The sequence below is a fragment of the Furipterus horrens genome, unplaced genomic scaffold (genome assembly GCF_987537825.1).
Source record: "Furipterus horrens unplaced genomic scaffold, mFurHor1.1.pri manual_scaffold_1, whole genome shotgun sequence".
Lineage (NCBI taxonomy): Eukaryota > Metazoa > Chordata > Mammalia > Chiroptera > Furipteridae > Furipterus > Furipterus horrens.
Genome location: NW_028327171.1, coordinates 166,412,323 through 166,434,010, shown reverse-complemented (window position 1 = coordinate 166,434,010; position 21,688 = coordinate 166,412,323). Strand labels below are relative to the sequence as shown.

At 34.6% G+C, this 21,688-nt stretch overlaps 1 protein-coding gene across 3 annotated transcripts in view; it reads left to right on the top strand.

Annotated features, from left to right (window-relative positions):
• METTL8 (methyltransferase 8, tRNA N3-cytidine) overlaps positions 1-21,688 on the top strand; it is a 73,329-nt gene that overhangs the window by 25,009 nt on the left and 26,632 nt on the right. Inside the window, exons 1-3 of one of the 3 annotated variants that reach the window (XM_090280700.1) lie at positions 2,615-2,745; positions 7,425-7,509; positions 8,478-8,632. In XM_090280700.1, coding sequence (XP_090136826.1) covers positions 8,484-8,632 — 149 coding nt within the window. In that variant the 5' untranslated portion in view covers positions 2,615-2,745; positions 7,425-7,509; positions 8,478-8,483. Of the gene's footprint in view, positions 1-2,614; positions 2,746-7,424; positions 7,510-8,477; positions 8,633-21,688 lie in introns of those variants that run through there. The other 2 variants (XM_090280696.1, XM_090280705.1) reach the window with 2 other exon arrangements.

Genomic DNA, 21,688 nt, shown 5'->3' with positions numbered 1-21,688 from the left:
TAAGGGCAGAACTCCATTAATTTCATCTATGTGAATTTTTACTGGAATTTGTAAGGACTGATAATGCATAAAGTGTAAATGTAACTTAATATCCTTTATCAGCCCACCAAATCTGATGAATACCTCCCAAAGTTTCTGTAGTGCTCACAAATGTGAAATGCCAGGTGGATGAGTTAAAACAGATTTCATTCTGGTGCAGTGTAATGTTTTTGGAGACAACTTCCAGAGTAATTGGAATGGTATACCCTTCAGATATCTTGGATTTAGGCAGGTTTGAGATGGGTTTACATGAAATCTCTTCAAGAAATAAGCCTTTTTGTTCGTGTGAGTACATGAGATGGGCACCTTTAAGGGTGGTCATGGAGAGCAAACACTCAGCATGTGATTCCCATTTGGAAGCTGCACAGGGACTGACGTCATAGTGCGATCAAAGTGCTCTGTAAATACTTACTGGAATTATTGTTGTTGTTCTGTTCTTGCTAACAACCTCATTTATACCCCAAAATTATAAGCATCCAAAGAAAGATTAAAACAAGATGTACGAGTTGCCTGACTGTTTGCCTTACAGATGGTCACCCTCAGAGTTCACTGAAGTTTCCTGGGTTAATTGAAGCTTTGGGTTTCATCGCAGTGCATTTGATACTTAAGTGTTTCTTACCTGTTGGCTTTCGCTATCCAACTCGATACAACAATAGCACTTTCATTTGCTCTCATTAATGCTAGCCTCTCAGGTAATGTTTATCAAGATGATACTTGTTCCTTTGAATGAAAACGTTGTGCCATCTTCCCAGCAGAGGAGAAAAGATAAACAGTTACAAAAGTAAAAACATGAATGTCTCACTAATTTATTTAGTTAAGGATGCTCAGGAGCCAGGAAGTCTTGAAGGGGAGTTAACTTGTAAAAGGAGGGCGGGCATTTAGTCTATGATCTACAGCAGTTTTTTCCCCTGAGATTTCAGTGAGCAGGACAACTGGGAATCCTTCTCCGGGAGCCTTACAAATGGTTTTTCCTCAGACCCAGCTAAGTGCTCCAAGGATAATTGTTATAGATTCACACAACCAGCAGTACTATTTGCTCTAGTTCTTTGGTTCTCTGCTAATAGTATTGAGATGTGAGAATGTAACCCTAGGATCAAGCTTTGGTAGTAAGGCAAATGAGCCCTTCTTTGCCTCTCCTCCTCAGCTGTGGAACAGTAGATCAGTTGAAAAGAACTGGGTGTTAAAATGTTACAGTATTTATGTGAGGCAAGGGTGCTTTGCTTGTGTCTTGAGATTTGAGAATTGGAAAGAATAACTGCTCTCCTAAATCTGGGGACTGGTGTCTTGCAGTGGCGTAACCTGCTACTTGATAAAGGCCCAAGAGAAGAAACAGGATTGGGAGAGGAGGAATTCTGACCTTCTTAAATCAGTTACTACAATTTAGAAACCACACAGGCTGCAGAATTAGTACTGTGATCCTTCTTGCATGTGTAGTGTACAGAAGTGGAATGCAAATGGGTGAATTGTATGTATGTGAATAACAAAGTTGTTTTTGTTTTTTTTAAGTAGCGTGTCTCTCTAGTTAGACTGCTTGGGTTCAAATTGAAGCCCCATCAGTTAGTTATTGGATGGGTAACTTTACCATGTTACTTTATCCCATATGGGTTTTCCTCTGTAATATGGGTGTAAAAATAGTACCTCTTGATAGGGAAATAGAAGTTAAATAAGATAATACTCTATATGTAATAAAGTGCTTAGAACAAGGTCTTACACATGGTAAACACTTAATTTTTTAAAAAGATTTTTTAAATTTATTTTTTAGAGAAAGGGGAAAGGAGAGAAACATTGCCTGGTTGCCTCTCACACTGGGGACCTGGCCCACAACCCAGGCATGTGCCCTGACTGGGAATTGAACCGGCAACCCTTTGGTTCACAGGCCAGGACTTAATCCACTGAACCAGACCAGCCAGGGCATTAAACACTTAATTTTTTAAAAAATTCAGATTTACATGAAAAAATAAATTGGAATTGCCACTTTATTTCCTCAAAGATTTTCTTTTCACTTTGCAAAATCTAGTATAGAGTATTTTCTTTAACTAAAATCATCCTTTTTATTTAAAAAAAGTATTTAAAACTATACAAGAATAAAAACTGGAATTATTTCAGTCATACTTTCATGTCTATAACATGAAATATCCTTGTATATCTATTTTACCTGTTCTGGCATAGTATGTTACATTTTGTTGGTATGGTAAAGCAGATGTGTGAGTCATTGTGCAAAGGACTCCATTTCAGTGGAAAGCAACGCATCTAGCCCAGATTTGGGGAGAGGGCAGAGATCGGCTCCCCATAAGACGTCCTTCTATACACCAAGGACTGTTCTGCTACAAGTACAATGTGGTAGTAATGGGGGCCCAGAAAACTGCTAAGTATTAAAGCCATCTTTTCCTTGGTTTGTCATACTATATGCAAAACCCAAGCCATTTTATATATGTTCTTTTCCTTGCATTCTAAAATAGGCCCAGGGCTGGCAGGAAGTCTGTCAGCTCTTCATGGCATACCTCTGTGTACTTGATAGCATAATAAGTGCTATTTATAATGAAATTCTGTCACTCCGGCACCGATATGAGCTTCAGTTCTTTTCTGGATCTGCTCCTCAGTGTTTGCTGTAGCCAGTTGACTTCATGACTGAGTCTTCGCATTGAGATCTTGGAGGGCCATGGCCCTCAAGTCATTGAGAGGAAGAAAGCGGAAACCTTAGGCAAAGTAAGTTAAAGAAATACCACTTGATTATATGGACTAGAATTTGATATGGCAAAATTAATTTGAGCTGAGTTAAGTGAAGAATCAGGAGCAGAAACCATTTTAGGTGTTTTCAACAGTAAATAAAAAACACCTAACAAGGATTTGTGGAGATTCTTCTTGCCTTCATATTTCTCTGCTCTGAACTGGAGTAATTCAATTTAAATGTCAGCCTTAGCAATGAAAGCACACCAAGACATGCCTAGAAAACTATTACCTGGGTTTCATCCTTTTAGATAACCTCTTTTATTCCTGACAAACACTTGATACTATAAAGAGAAGCACTAAATGTGTGGTAAAACTGCATTGTAACAATGTGGCCAATATTCAGACATTTATTTTTTGCAAATGTACTACTTATCTTGGTTACGCTGGCTTCATAAAACAAATTGAGACATGTTCTCTATTTCCTAAAAGAGTCTGTGTACAATTGGTATTACTTCTTCCTTAAATATTTGATATTCACTAGTGAAGCTATGAGGCTCGTGGTTTAATTCATAGGAAGGTTTTGTTGTTGTTTTGTTTTTTTATTGCGGTAAAATATACATAAGATTTACCATTTTAATCTTTTTTAAGTGTACAGTTCAGTGACATTCACATTATTGTGCAAACATCACAATCATTTATCTCCAGAACTGCTTTATCTTCCCCAATGAAAGCTCTATACCCGTTGAACACTTAACTCCCCATTCCCTCTCGCCAGCCCCTGACAACTTTCTTCTTGATGTCTCTCTGCATTTTTAACTTCTCTAGGAACTTCACATGTAAGAGGAACGATACAACATTTGTCCTTTTGTGATGGACTTATTTCACTTAGCATAACATCTTCAAGTTTCCTCCATTTCGTACCATGTCAAAAAAATTTTTTTAGGGCTTAATAATATCCACTTTATGTATAAATCATGTTTTGTTTATCCATTCATCTTTTGATGGATACTTGGGTTGTTTTTACCTTTTGTCTTTGTAAATAATGCTGCTGTAAACATAGTATGCAAATACCTTTTCGAATCCCTGCTTTCACTTCTTTTGGTTATATATCCAGAAGTAGACTTACTGGATCATATGATAATTCCATGTTTAATATTTTGAGAAATTGCCATGCTGTTTTCCGTAGCACCTGCACCATTTTATACTTCCACCAGCAATGCACAAAGGTTCTAATTTTTCCACATCCCTACTAACACTTATTTTCTGTTTTTTTAATAATAACCATCCTAATGGGTGTGATGTTTGTTTTTCTTTTAATTACAAATTTAATTCATTTAATAAATTTAGGACTAGTTAGATTTTTTTCTTGTGCTGTTTTGGGATATCATTATTGGTAAATTGTGTTTTTCAAAGCATTTGTCTTATCTAATAAACAATAAAATTATTATAATGTCTCCTTATTATCTTTTCAACATCTGTAAGTTCTGTTGTGATGTCTCCTTTCATTCCTGTTATTAGAAATTTGTGTTTTCTGAAACAAAGATGTTTGAGATCAGTCTTGCCAAGAGTTTATTAGTTTTTAAAGTCTTTTCAAAGAACCAGCTTTTGACTTGGATTTCCCTGTTTTATCGATTTTCTATTTCAGTGATTTCGGCTTTTTATTATTTCCTTCTTTCTGCTTATTTTGTATCTAATTTACTATTTTTCTGCCTTCCTAAGATTTAAGCTGAGATTATAGATTTGAGATCTTCCTTCCTAATAGAAGCATTTAAAACTATAAAATTTCCCCCAAATTTTGCTTTGGTTACACCCCATAAAATTTTTATTTTTTTTTAACCTTGCAAGACTATATATTTATTTATATATAAATTGAGAATGAAGGTGACTGTACAATTGGATAATATTCTGTGAGAAAATTAATCCAAGCTCTCAAAAAATTCTGTTGAACGACATGAATCAGCAGCATTTAACAGCAAAACTTATCCTCACAAGTAAATTTCTGTTTTATTTCTAATCGGAACTTGTACAGAATTTCTAAATTTTGATGTTTTAAGATTTCATTATTATTCAGTTAACATATTTTCTAATTTACCATTTACTAACTCATGTAAACCTTTGACTCATAGTTTATGTGGAAGTATGTTGCTTAATTTCTAAATATTTAGGAACTTTCTAGATGTCTTATTATTTTGTTTGGATTAAAAAAACAAAAATCAGCAACATACTTCTGTGAGAGAAACACTTTAAGTGTAAACACACAAATACATTTTTAAAAAAGGTATACCATATACAACACTGCATAAGACAATGGTAGGGTTATATTCATATTAGACCAAGTATAGTTCAAGAAAATTACTATTACCAAAGCTAAGAAAGGATATTTAGTATGAGTCAGTACATTAAAAATATTAACATTTAATATTATTATGGTCAGGAAGCATATACTTTCTATTATTTTAATACACTGAAATTTATTGAGACTTGTTTTATAGCCTAGGATATACGGTCCACCTTGGCAAATGTTTCATGTTCACTTGAAAAGAATATGTATTCTGCTGTTATTAGATACAGTGTTCTTTTTATAAGTATCATTTAAGTTGGTATGTTCAAGTCTTTTATATCTTGATTGATTTTTTGATAGTTACTGAGAGTTGTTCTATTTATTGCTGAGAGAGGGATATTAAAATCTCCAAGAAGTATTGTGAATTTATTAATTTCTTCTTTTAAAAAGTTCTGTCTATTTTTCCTTCATGTATTTTAAAGCTTTGTTATTATGTGCATGCACATTTAGGATTGGTATGTCTTGATGCATTGGCTCATCATTATTAAATGTCTCATTTTAGCTCTGTAATATTCTTTTTTAAAAGTCTACTTTTTGTGTTAATACCAGTATTTTTCATGCAGTATTTGCATAATATCTCTTTTAAAAATTTTAATCTCTTTGTGTCTTTATATTTAAAGTGCTTCTCTTATAGACAACATATAATTGGGTTTTGCTTTTTTATGCACAATTGACAATCTATATCTTTTAATTAGAGTCCATTTACATTGAATGAAATTATTGATATGGTTGGGTTTAAATATGCCATCTTGGTATTTGGTCACTAATTGTCGCATCTGTTTTTCCTTTGTTCTTCCTTTCCGCCTTCTTTTGGGTGGGTGGAATATTTTGAGCTGTACCTCTTTGAGCTATTTCAAATAAAAATGCTACTTACCCATACTTCATTTTTCAAATAATAACTTAGTTAAACCTGTATTCAAATTAGGGCATGGCAAAGAGAGTTAAGAGAGGGTACATAAAGAGAGTGGAACACTCTGGCCGCAGAAACCACATTTTTCTACCAGCATTCTGGCTAACCCTGCTCTTCTTTTCCCAACACATTATACTATCATGTGAGTAATAACATCAAGCACATATTTCTTAATGGCAGCAGTCAATAGAACTGGATAGCTGCCTGTATAGTGTCATACTCCTTTGTCCCTTCCTTTTTCCACACTGTAAAGATCTTAGGAGCCACCCTGGAAAATATGAAGTATCCTCCTTCCAATTAAATTTATATCAGGCAAGTATCATTTTTTTGTGTAATCAGTCAGTTAATTCACAAACAGTTTAGTGCTGCCCTTCAAAGCTTGCAATTCACTTGAGAAGACATCTATGTAATTTTATTATGTATCTGTATTATATTTATTATATTAATTTGTATATTTATATAATGAAAAAGATAAAGAGCAATGCAAGGCTGTGATGTTGGCAGATAATAAGCAAAATAGATAAAGATACTTATGTGGTTAATTAGAAAAACAGCTGCCTAAGCAGGACAAATTGCCATCCATTTAGGTCCTGCCCACACTATAGTCTCTCTACAGGCTGGCAGCTTGCAAGGCACTCACATCTCTGACATCTTCCTGAATTACCTAATATCCAGTCTGGTTATGACTTTTTGTCTCCAACTGTCTATAGAGGCTCTCTGTCATTTATAGTGAGAGAAACTCATATATATTTTTCTCTCTCTTCCTCCTCTTCTATATATAGATATAGATAAGTATCCTATGATTATTTGAAGGATTGAAATTTCATTTTGATTTAGCTTTCCTGGGTGGAATATGTTTACATCATTTTACACTTTTGAGCATGAATTGCCTCTTTTTCTAGGTGTAATCAGTTTCTACTTTTCAGCACACAGAAGATTTTATGAGTAGTGTTCATTGCAGAAAAAGAGCTCTAAAAATAATTGTGCAAGTAGGTTTTTGTTAGTCTGAAGCGGCACACTGGCAGGAGAAAAGAACAAAGGCACATCAGAGGAAAGGTAGTGGTAGGCGGAGCATTTAACTTCATTTGCTTCCACCAAAAAGCTTGCATTTAGTGGAGAAGAAAAAACAAACAAGAAACAGGAGATCAGCACTATCTACTGAATGTTTCATTTCTCATCATTGTTAGTCACATTTGAATAGAGCCATTACAGTCTTTTTGGTGTGTATAACTAAGCCGTTTTATTTTTTCCAAAAGGAATATCTAGAGCTTTGTGTACAAAAACATGAGATGTTTTTGACATTCTGCAGTTCATTTTGGAATTCATGGTCTTAAAACCCATTGACTTTCAATAAGGTGGTAAAGGGTGTACAATACATGTCGTTTTTATGCTTAATAGCACCTTGGGTAGTCTCTAATGCATATTACGTACACACACCTTAGAGCATCTGTTTCCATCTGACAGCTTACAGCATGAGGCTGAATGTCGTGATGAACAACTGAATGGGAGTGAAACGCCAAGCAGTATTACTGGATCCTTACTGGAAAAAGTAAGCTCTTCAGAGCTTCTTTTTGATACTTTTCCTTAAACATTTTAAACTGACGTATTTACCAATATATAATTAAGATGACATTTAAATGTTTAAATTATTCTTCCAGAAATGGGGATGGATTTGACTAGTCAACTAATGAGCTAGAATTAAAGCGTGTGTTTTATACAGGGAAACCTATTTTGCAAATGTATTACTGACTATTCTTAAAAGTATATGTATATGAGGTTGTTAGAGTTAAGAATTACTGGGATCATATCTTAATACTGTATTTCCTTATTTATTTGACTATTTTTCATATTATTTAGCTCAGCCCAGGAAATGAGACAATAGGCTTATTTACTTATTCTACTCCCATACTTGAGGTTTTGGTCTTGTGGTCACAAAATATCCCCTAGAAACATGTTTTACTAGAATTCCAGAACAAAAATAATAAAATGACTTAGAAAACTTTTTAATACACAAATCCAGATTCTGGGCTTACATGTTTTGGCCAGATACTAATTTTAAATAAGCAATACCAAACAAAGCACACTTGGTCAAGGCTGTGACTTATAAAGAATGACAGCCAGGGCCCTGTTTGGGTAGCTCAGTTGGTTAGAGTGTCATCCCAATAGCCCAAGGTTGCAGGTTTGATCCCCAGTCAAGGCACAGACAAGAATCAACCAGTGAATGCATATAAGTGGAACAACAAATCTATATCTCTCTGTCTCTGTCTCTCTCTCAAATCAATAAATAAAAAAAAATTTTTTTTAAATGCCAGACAAGGTCTTACACTCTAAATAATCTTTTTGCTTCTCTTAGTCTGAAAATACTTGAGGAGAGAAGCTATCATGCCCATCTTTCATTTATAAGTATTTAGTTTCCATGTCCTTTTTCAGGTTGTAAACCTTTTAGACCAGTTTTTGGCTATTAAACAATACACTGTTTAATCCATATTGACTAATTAATCATTTGTAATTTTTCAGTTACTGATGAGGATGAATGGGATTTGGAGAAATTCTATTTCCTGCCTAAGGATAAGAAAGGCGCCACACAGATACCAAAGTGGTTATCACCCAGCAGCCCCTCTGGGATCAAGGATTTTAACTGACCCCGCTAAAGTTTTTGAGCACAACATGTGGTGAGTTATCTTCTTAGGTTTGATATTGTGCATGTATATGAAACATTGCCAGTATTATTTTTATTTAGTACCAAGAAAGGGATTTTAGCTTATGTTTGAGGCTAACTGATCCTAACTTAAGAGTTGCCAGTTCTAATTTCTTTGCAAATGGAATTGGAAAAGTGAAACTTCTCAGGTGCTTTCCTCAGGTTTGAGGTTCTTGCAAGCCCTCCCTGCTCACCCCTGGTCCTGATTTGCTAGTGTTTCACTTTGGGCCTCTTTTCTAGGTAGAATCCTCTTCCTGCCCAACAGGCCCTTCTTCTCTACAAGTACTTGTCAGTCAGCAAATGTGCATTCAGTACTCGCTGCTTAGAACACACTGGTGTGACCCTAGTCCATGCCTTCGGGAAATTCACCCTCTATTGGGGAAGATAGATATATGTTTATAGGAAATTTTGATAATTAGTAACACAAGTCAGCAAATTTTAAGGGCCTAGCATGTTCTTATGAGGTATATGCCTTATAAGAACAACTCAACAATGCAAAATCACTTCTGTTTTGGCATAGTCAGGAAGGTTTCTTTTTTCTTTTCAAATTTCAGCTCTATTGTAGTATAATTGACATATAAAGGAAGATTTCCTGCCCTGGCCAGTGGCTCAATAGGTTGGAGCATCATCCCATATACCAAAAGGTAGCGGGTTCAATTCCAGGTCAGGGTACGTACTAGGTTGCAGGTTCGATCCCCAGTCGGGACATCAGGGCATGTATGGGAGGCAACTGATCATTGTCTCTGTCTCTGTCTCTGTCTCTGTCTCTCTCCCTCTCTCTCCCTCCCTCCCTCCCTCAAATCAATAAACATATCCTAGAGTGAGGGTTTAAAAATAAATAAATAGAAATAATATTATAGTGTTTTGTTTTTTCTTCTGTTTTTTTTTGTTTGTTTGTTTGTTTGTTTCTTTGTTTTAAGGAAACTATTCAAAGCTCAAGGACACAATCCTAAGTAGGTAAATGAAACCTAGCATAGAACTTAATGAATCTTAAAAAATAAAAAAAAGAAAGAAAAGAAACAGCAAAAAGAAGCAGACTCTCATAAAGACTGCCCACTGTCCAGAAAAGTTTTTCCCTCTCCTTGCCACCTCTGACACTCACAGGTTACAGAAAACTGGAGAAAATGTAATACCTAGCCTTCAAATTGGAGCTTACAGAGAAAGATAAACAGGTTTCTGAGTAAGGTTGAGTATCAAGATGATTTATTTGCAGAAAAGCAAAAGGGGGAAAAAAAAGGAAGGAAGGAAGAACATATGCATAATGGGTTAGTTTGCATTTTCCAATATTTTATGTAAAGAGAATTATTATACATATTCTTATGTACTCTTTTTTGTCTGGCCTCTTTCACTAGCATAATTATTTTCAGATTTACCATGTTGTTGTATGTATTAATAGTTCTTTTTTTCTTTTGCATTTTTTGAGATATAATTGACATACAACATTATATTAGTTTCAGGTATATAACATAATGATTCTATATTTGTATATATTGCCAAAATGATCACCACAATGTCTAGTTAACATTCATCACCACACAGTTAAATTTTTTTTTTCTTGTGACGAAAACTTTTAAGATCTACTCTTTTAGCAACTTTCAAATATACAATACAGTATTATTAACTATACTTACCATGCTGTATGTTTCCAGTATAGCTTGTTCATTGTTATTGTTGATAAAAGACTTATAATCAGTATATATAAAAAGGTCTCAAAATTTAATAACAACCCCAATAAAAATAGGCAAAGTATTTGAACAGACACTTCACCAGGAAGTTACATAGATGGTAAATAAGCACATGAAAAGAGGCTCAACAACATTAGTCATTACAGAAGTTCAAATTAAAGGTACAATGAAATACTGCTACATACCTATTAGAATAGCTAAAATTCAAAATACTGACCATACCAAATGTTGGTAAGGGTGTAGAGGAACTGAAACTTTCATACACTGCTGGTTGGAATATAAAATGGAAAAAACTACTTTGGAAAACAGCTTGGCAGTTTCTTAAAAAGTTAAACATACAAGTATTTATTATCACGATTGTGGTAATGGTTTCATCAGTATCTACATATATCAAAACTTATCTAACTGTGCATTTTAATATGTGACATTTATAATATGTCAATGACACCTCAATAAGGCCATTAAATATATGGTTATATCCATACATTGGAAAATAATGTAGCAGTTAATAGAAATGAGATTTATATATACTATGGCTATATGTCAGTAAACAGAAGAGTAAGTTACAGAAAAGTATCTCTAGTACATATAGCCTTACTTCTTTTTCTTTTTTAATTTTTATAAGTTTATTTGAGTTAAACTGAAAACATGTCGAGAAGCAAGATCTCAAATGCTCCCTCTAGTATATCCTCATTTTTATAAAGGAATTCTTATATATGTACTACATGTATATATTATACATATATTTATTTTTATTTACATAGAAAAATCTGGAAAGGTTCACATCATACTGATGAGAGTGTTTATCTCAAGGGTGAGCATGGGGATGAAAGGTATAGATGAAACCTTATATTTTATATGCATTAGTATTGTTTGAATTTTAATTTTTTATAAAAAGGAAGGCCCTCATGCGCTTATTCTATCTTACTCTCTACCTGATAAATTCTTTATTCTTTAAAAACCAATTACAACTCTTCATCTTCTCAACAGTTTTGAGTTCTACCAAATCTTCTTCATGTCTGTGTCCCCAATTCACAGTCCTGCACCTGATAGATATAGGTTCTCATTAAATGAGGGAAGTGGGTATTATTTCTTCCAGCAGCTGTGACTTCTATTCCATTGTATGCAGAAGTGGGCAGATAATTGGTTCTTTCTGGGGCTTTTTTGTGTGTCTTTTTTTGTAACTCACTCATTCTTTAGTAAGAAACTGATTTACTAATAAAAATAATTAACTAAAATATTTATTACAGCCAAAAAGAAATGTAGCAAGCCAGGAGTCAAAAGTAGAAATTAGTGTCAATAGTAGTAAAGATTTAACTGAACTTAGTTTAGTTACAGTCATGAGTTGCTTAACAATGGGTGTACATTCAGAGAAACGCTTCATTAGGTGATTTTGTATGAACGTCATAGCGTGCACTTACCCAAATCTAGATGGCACAGCCTACTACATTCCTAGGCTATGTGGTATAGCTTATTGCTCCTAGAGTACACACCTGTACAGCATGTTACTGTAACGGATACTGTAGGCGATGGTAACACAATGGTAAGTATTTGTGTAACTAAACAAGCTAAACAATATGAGATTAAATCAAGCACAAGAGAAAATGATGGGATGCAGTAAACCTGAGATTACTGCCAGTGTAGCACAGCATACTGTTTTATAGCAAACTTTTTTTAATAAGTAGAAAGACTGCACTCTATATAATGTTTAAAAGTGTAGTAAATACATAAACTAGTCACATAATCATTTATTATCTTATCAGTTATTATGTACTTACTATACATAACACAGGGGAATAATTTTTAACATAATTCCTACTGAGTTCAATTTTTCAGCTGTTTTAGACTTAAATAGGAATGCTGATTTCAAAACTGAGGTTTTCTTCTGTCATATCAAGTATTTTCTGCGCAGTGTATCTTAATGAGACTACTCTAGGCTGGATCGAGCCTGGAGAGCCTGGATCGAGGGAAGCACTAGTGCTCTCCTATTGGCTGAGAGCAAACCTCCCTCAAGTGGAGAGGGGTGGGGGACGACCTTGGAGACCAGTGACAGGTTCATACTTGTCTAGGCTATTCAGTTACACATGAGACAGTGTGGTGAGAGGCTGTGTACCGCTCTATATAGTGAATCATTTTCCTAAGTGTAGTCCGAGTTCTTGTCTGTGTACAAGGAGTTAGCAGAATTTATTTTGTTATTTACATACATACTTATTTCCTTTTCTTCAGATGATGTCTGCCTCTTCTATTTCTCATTGTAAGTGCCTAAACAACTCTGATTTGTTTTGTTATATCTGTGGCAGTTACACCATTCCCAGTCAAAGGACAAAAAACATCAGTGCATTTGTCAGGCAAGCCTATTTTGCATATTTTAAAGTAAAACTTGGTGATCAAGAAAAGTCTTGGGCCTCTCACAAGGTGTGCAAGCAGTGTGTTGAGAGTTTATGGATGTGAACGAAAGGAACACGTGATAAATTGCCATTTGGTATACCTATAGTTTGGCGAAAGGCCAGAGACAATTCAAGTGACTGTTACTTTTGTAGAGTGAAAACGTCAGGCTTTAACAAGAAAAGTAAGTGTAAAATAGAATATCCTAGTCTACCATCAGCTATACAACCAGTGCCTCATTCAGCTGAAATCCCAGTGCCAGTTTTCATTGAACTACCCTCTTTCTAAAAACAGTAGTATGGTGAAGAACTAAGTGACAGCAATGATGAAGATTTTGAAATTGAAGATGACTCAGTTCATACGGGACTTGATCAGTATGAGTTGAATGATTTGACATGAGATTTGGGACTGTCCAAAAAGGCTTCAGAACTCCTAGCATCAAGACTGCACAAGAAAAACTTGCTTGAAAAGGGAGCAAAGGCATCCTACTTTCAATCAAGAGAAAGTGCATGTCTGCAGTACTTTCCAAGTGATGGTGGCTTTGTGTATTGCCATAACATACATGGTTTAATGGAGGAATTGGGAATTCCGATCTAGAACGCAATAGAATGGCGACTGTTCATCAACAGCTCAAAGCAGAGCTTGAAGTGTGTCCTCCTCCACAATGGCAATTTATTTGGTGCAGTTCCAATAGGCCATTCAGTTTGTTTTCGTGAAGAGTATGAAGACATTAAGAGAATCATTGATCTGTTGCAATATCACAAGCACAATTGGATCATCTGTGTTGACCTTAAAATGGTCTGCTTCCTTCTTGGTCAGCAACATGGATACACCAAGTATCCCTGTTTTCTGTGTATGTGGGACAGCAGAGCTCATGAGAAGCATTGGGTGGAGTCCAACTGACCTCTAAGAACTGACCTCAAACCTGGTGATCTAAACATTCTACATGAGCCACTTATTGACAGAAAGAATATTATATTCCCACCTCTGCACATAAAACTGGGTCTCATGAAGCAATTTGTTAAAGCTTTGCCAACTGAAAGAGACTGTTTCAAGTATCTCATTTTGGCATTTCCTAGCCTGTCGTTTGAAAAGGTAAAATACCTTAATATGTATGTTTGGTAGCAGAACTTTACTACTTGTATACAATTTGACTTACAGTAACAATATATAGCCTTTATATGAATAAGATAACTAAATAAACAGTATATTCAGGTAATTTCTTATTTTCCTTTGTATGTACATTTTGTATGATTTTTGGGACAAAGGGAGGGTATCCTGTCCCTTCAAAAGTTGATGTCATAGAGAAAAACTGGGGTCATTTTTGGATTCAGATGCCAAAAGTTAGTCAAAAACAAGTGTCAGATCTAACTCAACAAAAATTGTGTTCCCCAGTGTAATTGTATGTGCTACACTTGTATTACAACTGGCAGTAAACAGTACATTTGTTTACAGCAGCATCACCATCAACATGTGTGTGCATGAGTAATGCATTGCATTCCAACATTACAACAGTTATGATGTCACTAGGCAATAAGAATTTTTCAGCTCCTTTAAGATCTTATGGGACCACTAGTATAGGTGGTCTGTCATTGATCTAACTGTCCTTTTGTGGCACGTGACTGTGATGATATACCTATAACAACTATATTTCATGCATTCTGAGACTCACCTTTTTTTCACCATTAACATCTATGAAATCATGATACTTCTTACAATTGATGGAATCTTACAATTATAATTGGAAGCTTTTTTTTTTTTTTGCTGATACAATAATGGTTTGTATACAGTTGCTTTTTTCAAGTAAAAATAGAATTCCATGAAAAAAAAGCAGATAGTTCAGTTTACAATGCAAACATTTGTGCAAGTGCTTTTCTACAAATCAGTCATCATACTTCAGTATGCAACAGGAGTGCTTTATGTCTGCTTCCCATTTTGTCAATAGCATATCAAAAATGTATCTACCCAAGGGTCAGTATTTTATAAAATAATTTTTACTGCTCCGTCAAGCACAGTCTTCAATGGATAGAATTTTTTAAAACAAAAATGAGTCTCTTTTTTACCACCCACTGGATGGTGGTATAGAATACAGTGACCGCTAGTGCCTCCACCTTTTTTCATACAAAGGCAGTTGCAGTTTTACTCACCATTGTTTTCACACCATCAGTCCAAATGTCAACACAAAGGAGAAAGCAAATAACAGTATTATTATAAAAATAGTTTTGATTTAGTGGACCACCTGAAAAGGTGGACCACAGTTTTGAGAACCACAGTTCTAGAGATTACAATGTAATGCTTTCTAAACTTAACCAGTCTACTTAGAATTAATATTGCCCCACGTAATATAAAATGTAAGAACCTTACAATATGATTCTGCTTATCCATTCAGTTATATTGTTGCCATATAGTTTACTTCTGTATATGTTATGTTATTATTCTTGCTACATATAGTTAATAATTTTTTAAGAAATTAAGAAAGAATAAAAAACCATTGCCTTTTGTAGTTACCCACGTATTTACATCACTTCTGGTATCTTTATTCCACCCTGTAGATCTGAGGCTCTACCTGGTACCATTTTCCTTAGCGCACAGTTTTTCTTTAACATTTCTTGTAGTGTAGATTCTGCTGGTAACAAATTCTCTCAAATTCTGTTTATCTGAAAATATCTTTATTTTAAAATTTTGAAAGATATTTTCACCACATGTAGATTCTCGGTTAATAGATTGTTTTCTTTCCATACTTTGAAGATGTTATTTCTTTGTGTTCTGGCCTCCATTATTTCTCAGAGAAATCGGCTGTTGTTTGCATTGCTCTTCCCCTGTATGTTATAGCTGCTTTTAAGATTTCTCTTTATCTTTGATTTTCAGGAGTTTTCTGTGTATTTATCTTGCTTGGGTTTGCTATGATTCCTGAATTTACTGATTGCCTCTTTGTAAAAATCAGATTTGGGTAAATTTTAGGCAGTGTTTCTTCAGTATTTTTCCTTATTCACTCATCCTCAATATCTGGCTCTTCATTTATGTGTTTCTTAGACCAGTTTGTATGATCCCCTAGGTTACCAAATTTGTACATTTTTCCTTTCTCTGTTCTTCAGTTTGAGCAATTTATACACCTTTAAGTTTTTAAGTTTATTGACCCTTTCTTTCTGTGGTATCTGTTAGCTGTTAAGCCAACCCAATTAACTTTTAATGTCATAATTGGATATGGGTTAGTTCTGGAATTTTCTCTTAAATTGTTTTTTTTTTTTTTTTTTGAGGTGTCCCATCTATTTATTCATTCTGTCCATCTCTTCCTTTAAATCTTTGAACATATTTTGAAAAGCTGTTTTTAAGTCCTTGTATCCTAATTCCAAATTTGGGTCTTCGAAGTCTGTATTTGACTGTCTTTTCTGTTGACAGGAATCACATTTTTCTGCTTCTTCATATGCATATAGTTTTGATAGTAGAGTGGGCATTATAGATGATATCTTGTATGAATCTGGATTATGTCTTCTTCCTTTAAGGTGGAGGTGTTTTCTGGCAAGTGGTTAGAGTACTTCCAAATCTTAGCCAGGTCATATTTAATTTAAGATGTTATTAGGGTACGACTGTTTTGGTATTGTCCTGAATATAGTATGGCTCTTATTCCTATGGTATGGCATTTCTGGGGTCTTAACTGCATACCTGAGGTATTCAGAGAGGTCTCTCCATTCTGCCTTAGTCAGAACTCAAATATCTCCAAGCGGTGCACTGCCTATGTGCAGTCAATTCTCTCTTTCCACCATCACTCCAGAATCCTCTCCATAGGCCCAGTGGTGTCCGTCCTGTGGGTGTACAGCCAGCACTAGCTAAAAGCTCAACGAGAACTCTCTTGCAGACTTCAAGGGCCTTCTTCTCTGTCTAGCTTCCTCTTCTTCAATATTCTGCTGTACAAAGTCTCACCACTCAGTGAGACAGCTACTCTGCTTAGACTCCAGCTCTGCACCACAGTCTAGAACGTATCCCCAGGCAGAAAACCAGTGTGAATGTGGATATTGACCTTTGTGTTTCTTTTTTCTTAAGTATCCCAGTCCTACACTGTCTGAAATGTAGTCTAATGCCTACAAATAGTTGATTTATATATTTTATCCAGTCTTATCATTGTTTATGACAGGAGGGTAAGCTTATTACCAGATATGCTGTCAGGGCCAAAATCAGAAGTCATACAGAAGCTTTAATTAATAATTATGAAGATTTTGTAACTATATAGAAAAATGTGTTTTTGTATATACACAAGTACAGGGAGGGAACTTGAAAAATTAATTTATTAGGATATCTAAGTGACAGGCAAGATTTTCTATTTAACATTTTTTTGTTATTATAACTGTAATAAATATAAATGTATTATGGAATTAAGGATTATTGAATAGTTTTAAGCTGAAACTAATAAACTTCATATCTTCTTTTACGTAAGAATATTTTAATTTTAATTCACTGGTCATCTAATACATTTGTAAAAGCTGTCTTTAAATTTTGTTGTATGATGAGATTTTTATCTACACAATAAATGACAAAAACAGAAAAACATTCTATCCACACAGCTTACACTGGGTACTTTAGTTTACATCTGATTGTTAAAATTATATAGGAAGTGATACCACATTGAGAAGAATTGTCTATACGTAGACTCCTCAAAAACATTAGTACTCAAAATAAACAGTATGTGTATGTGTGTGTTTTAACTTTTCCAAAGCAAGACAAATGCACAATTATTTATACTGTTATAGCCATCAACTTAATGCTAAAGTAAGCAATCATTCAATTGCATCATATTTATAAAGGAGTAAGAAATACATACACACACATATATGAACTGAGGTCATAGGACTTATGATTACCATAAAATTATTAGACTAATTCTACCAATCATTTTGTGAAAGTATCTTACTCGAAAATCCAATCTTTTATTTTTAATATGAAATTCAAATTTTCAAAAATACTCAGTATATTTTATATTCCCTGCTCAATTCTCTTTTTTTACTTTTTTATCTTTTTTAAGAAAACATATCCTCTGAGTTAGCATAAGATTGCTGGGTTTCCCCCAAGGAGAATGACGTAAAGCTTTAATGACCATTGTTATATGCCTTAAACATACAGTATTGTTTTTATGTAAATATAGCTTTTTTTATCTTCACCTGAAGGTTGGTATTTTTTTTTGTTTTTGTTTTTTCATTGCTTTTTAGAGATAGAGGGAGAAAAAGAGAGAGAAAGAGAAATATAGATGCAGAAGAGAAGCATCAATTAGTTGCCTCCTCTGTGTGCTTGGACCGGGAATCATGTGCGCCCGGACTGGGGATTGTATGCACCTCAGACTGGGGATTGAACCTGCAATCTAGGTATGTGCCCTGGCCTAGAATCAAACCTGCTACCTTTCAGTTACAGGACAGGATAACACTCCAACCAACTGAGCCACACCAGCCAGGCCTGTAAATACAGTTTTTAAAAAATTATCTCTAGTTAATGCAGTTTTATAATCTTAAGGAAATTTTAAGACACTTAATTCCACTATTTTAACATAACTATTATTTCACCCAATATGTATATAATTTTATATAGCTGTGATTACTATACATATATATATAATTGGGAATATGCTGGTTTAACCTCATGTTATTTCATAAACATTTTTCCACATTGTGACATACCCTTCATATTTATCATTTTAAATGTCTGTATAAAATTCCTTTGAGTTTTTTTATTACCCTATCACTTAAGTTGTTTTCAGTTTCGGTATTGTATTTGGTATTCCAGTGAATATCATGGTACAGATACTTCCCTGTGCAGAACTTCTCTGTTCTTTGGAGTTACTTTGTTTCAATGAATTCCCAGAAGTACAATTCATAGTATAAGCCTTTTTTTTCCCTTGGGTGGTGGTGGTGGTGGTTGTTAAATACCTGATTACAGTATTCCCTCACTTATTGCGGGTATTACATTCTAGAACCCCCCCCCCCCCGTGATAGGTGAAAATCCGCGACTAGAAACCTTACATTTATTTTAGTATTTATATATATGTTAAGACTTTATAAACCCTTCCCACACACTTATAAACCGTTCCCAGTCCCTTATTAACCCTTCCCACTCCCTTATTAACCTTTTCCACACTTTTATAAACTCTACTTAAGTTCTTAAACATATTCTACACTCTTAAACCTACGTAACTTTAACAACATATGTATACAGTACTGCAAAATCCCGCGATATAGCGAAAAAGCCACAATAAATAATTAAATATAATATTTTTTAAAATCCCACCATACAGTGAGTCCGCGATATGGAGAGGGACTACTGTATTTTCAGTTTGTTTGTTAGTTGTTTCTATGCTTAATTTCTATTGCAATTGTATTTATTACTTATAAACTTGAATGATTCTTATTGCTGTCTGTTAGGATTTGGTATACATGAATTAGACTTTTCTGATATAAAAACTACCATAAAGCTGCAGGTCTGGAGGAAGTCCCATAAATACAGTAGAAACATTTTGTAGGTTTCAGTGGGGATTCTGTAATTGTACAGTGGAAAATCTGTTCTGCAATGGCTTAGGGTATAGTATTACCCTCACTTAGCAGTTAAGAAAATGAAGCAACATAAACAGTGTAAGGAAGTTAGAGCAATTTAAGAAATAACTAAATCTATAAATACTCAAGAAGAAGCAAGTTAAGACTAACAGTTTAAAACATGCATAAAGCTAAAGACCATATATACGCTCATTGTCTTAGAGCTTGATTCTTTTTTACATGTAGTAGAAATTTACAGATGAGAAACTTGTCCCCAACCTTTATAATACTACCTTTTAAATAAATTGATTTGTTCCCTTTAATAATATTCTATATACAGAGGGAGCAAAAGTAGGTTTACAGTTGTGTGTACATGAAACAGTTTATTCTTGTTATTATTTATTATTTTTCATATGAACAACTGTAAACTTACCTTTGCCCCACCCTATATATTTATATGTATTGAATACTAAGTATCATTGCCGGCTTAGAGTTATATATGTGATTGTTCACATATACTAAAATAAGTCAAAACAAAAATCTATTCTAATCTTATTCATTAAAACAAGTGACAAGCTGCTTAATGATTATTTGAGTTGTAAATAATTAGGTTTTATTTAAAATAATGGTAGTTCATGTTTCATCTGTAAAACTAAGTTTTATATTATTGTTTGCTTTTCCTGAGGACTTCAGCATACCAGTTTTAATTCCTCTTAAAATAAAGCGGTTTCTCACCTTTCAGTGGTGTGTTTATCAGCAGTTCACTGGAATACACCCTCTCATATGTGATTGCAAACTCATTACTTAAAATAGTACCAAGTTTATCATCATTCTGCCCAAACCAGCTCTTTATTCTGTCATTATTACCCCCAGTTTCTCTTTTTTAAATCCCAACCCAAGGATACATTTATTGATTTATATATATAGAGAGAGAGACAGACAGACAGACAGATAGTGATGTGAGAGAGAAATGTGAATTCTAGTTATGTGCCCTGACCAGGGAGGGATTGAACCCGCAACCTTGTGGTATATGGGATCCCGCTCCAACTAACTGAGCCACCCAGCCAGGGTCACAGTTTCCGTGATACTCAGTTTTAAGACCTTGAAATCATTTCTGACTCTTTTTATTCTACTCTCATGATATCTAGTTAATCTCCAGGACATAACAGTTTTTCTTTTTCACAGTGTCTCTCCTACTCTTCCTTTTTGTTTTCCTTTGCCACCACCCTAGTCCTGGGACTCATTACTCCTAGATCACTACAGCAGACTTCTAATTGGTCTCCCTCCAGTCCCTCTCCAAGCCATCATGTCTTGCACACTACTAAACTGTTCACCCTTGAGATCCTCTGATTCTGACCATACCCAGATCCTAACTTCACCTGCAGTTACCCAAGAGAACCAATCAAAATGGATTTTTTTTGTTTGCTGTATAAACTGTCCATGGATTTTTTTGTTCCCAGCTCCATGCACGTATCAGTTAATGTTTATCAGTCACCATAATGATGCATCTCAGACATTTAATAATTTACCCCTTTCTCCTTAGTGAGATAGCTATAAATATCATATGATATTTTTTAAAAGATTTTATTTTTTTATTTTTGTAGAGAGGGGAAGAGAGGGAGAAAGAGAGGGAGAGAAACATCAATGTGTGGTTACCTCTTGTGCGCCCCCCAACTGGGGACCTGGCCCACAACCCAGACTTGTGCCCTGACTGGGGATCGAACGAGCAGCCCTTTGGTTCTTAGGCTGGCGCTTAATTCACTGAGCCACACCAGCCAGGGCTCATATGATATTAATGTTAGTGATTTTTTTACAATTATCAATAAGTTATATAGAACTTGAATTTTTTAGTATGTTATTTCATTATTGTTTAGAAAAATGGTTTATTCCAGGAAGTCACATGACACACTATAGTTTTACCAGTTGCAAAAAGGAAATACAAACTTTGTAAAAACAAAACCAAAAAAAGGTCACCTCTTTGTACAAAGATGCTGCTTTTATTCCAAGAGAGACTTTTTGTGTGTGTGTAGCAGGAAATAGCCTCTCATATAGGGAACATAAATTCTAAGGAAAGTACCAGATCTTAGGAAGGTGACCCTTTTATATGCTATGCCTCATAGTCTATAATTTAAATGTAAATTAATCCATTTATAGAAATGAAGGCAGCCAATAAGAAAAGTCTAAAGTTACTTTAAAAACTGAAGTACAAAATATTTTACAAGTATTGTAAAAAGAGCATTCAAAAACTATAAAAAATGCCCTGTTCATAAATTAACAAAAAAGCAAATGGACTTAGCCTTAGAGTAAAATACAGTAAACCATACCAGTACCCAAATAATCATGCACCCTAGTAGGGCTTCTGGGACAGTCAGCAGTCATGTCCAAAAGGTAGCTGGGGCTTGCAGCACAACCAGACTTAAGCAAAGAAACCTTAGAAGTTCAGGGTTG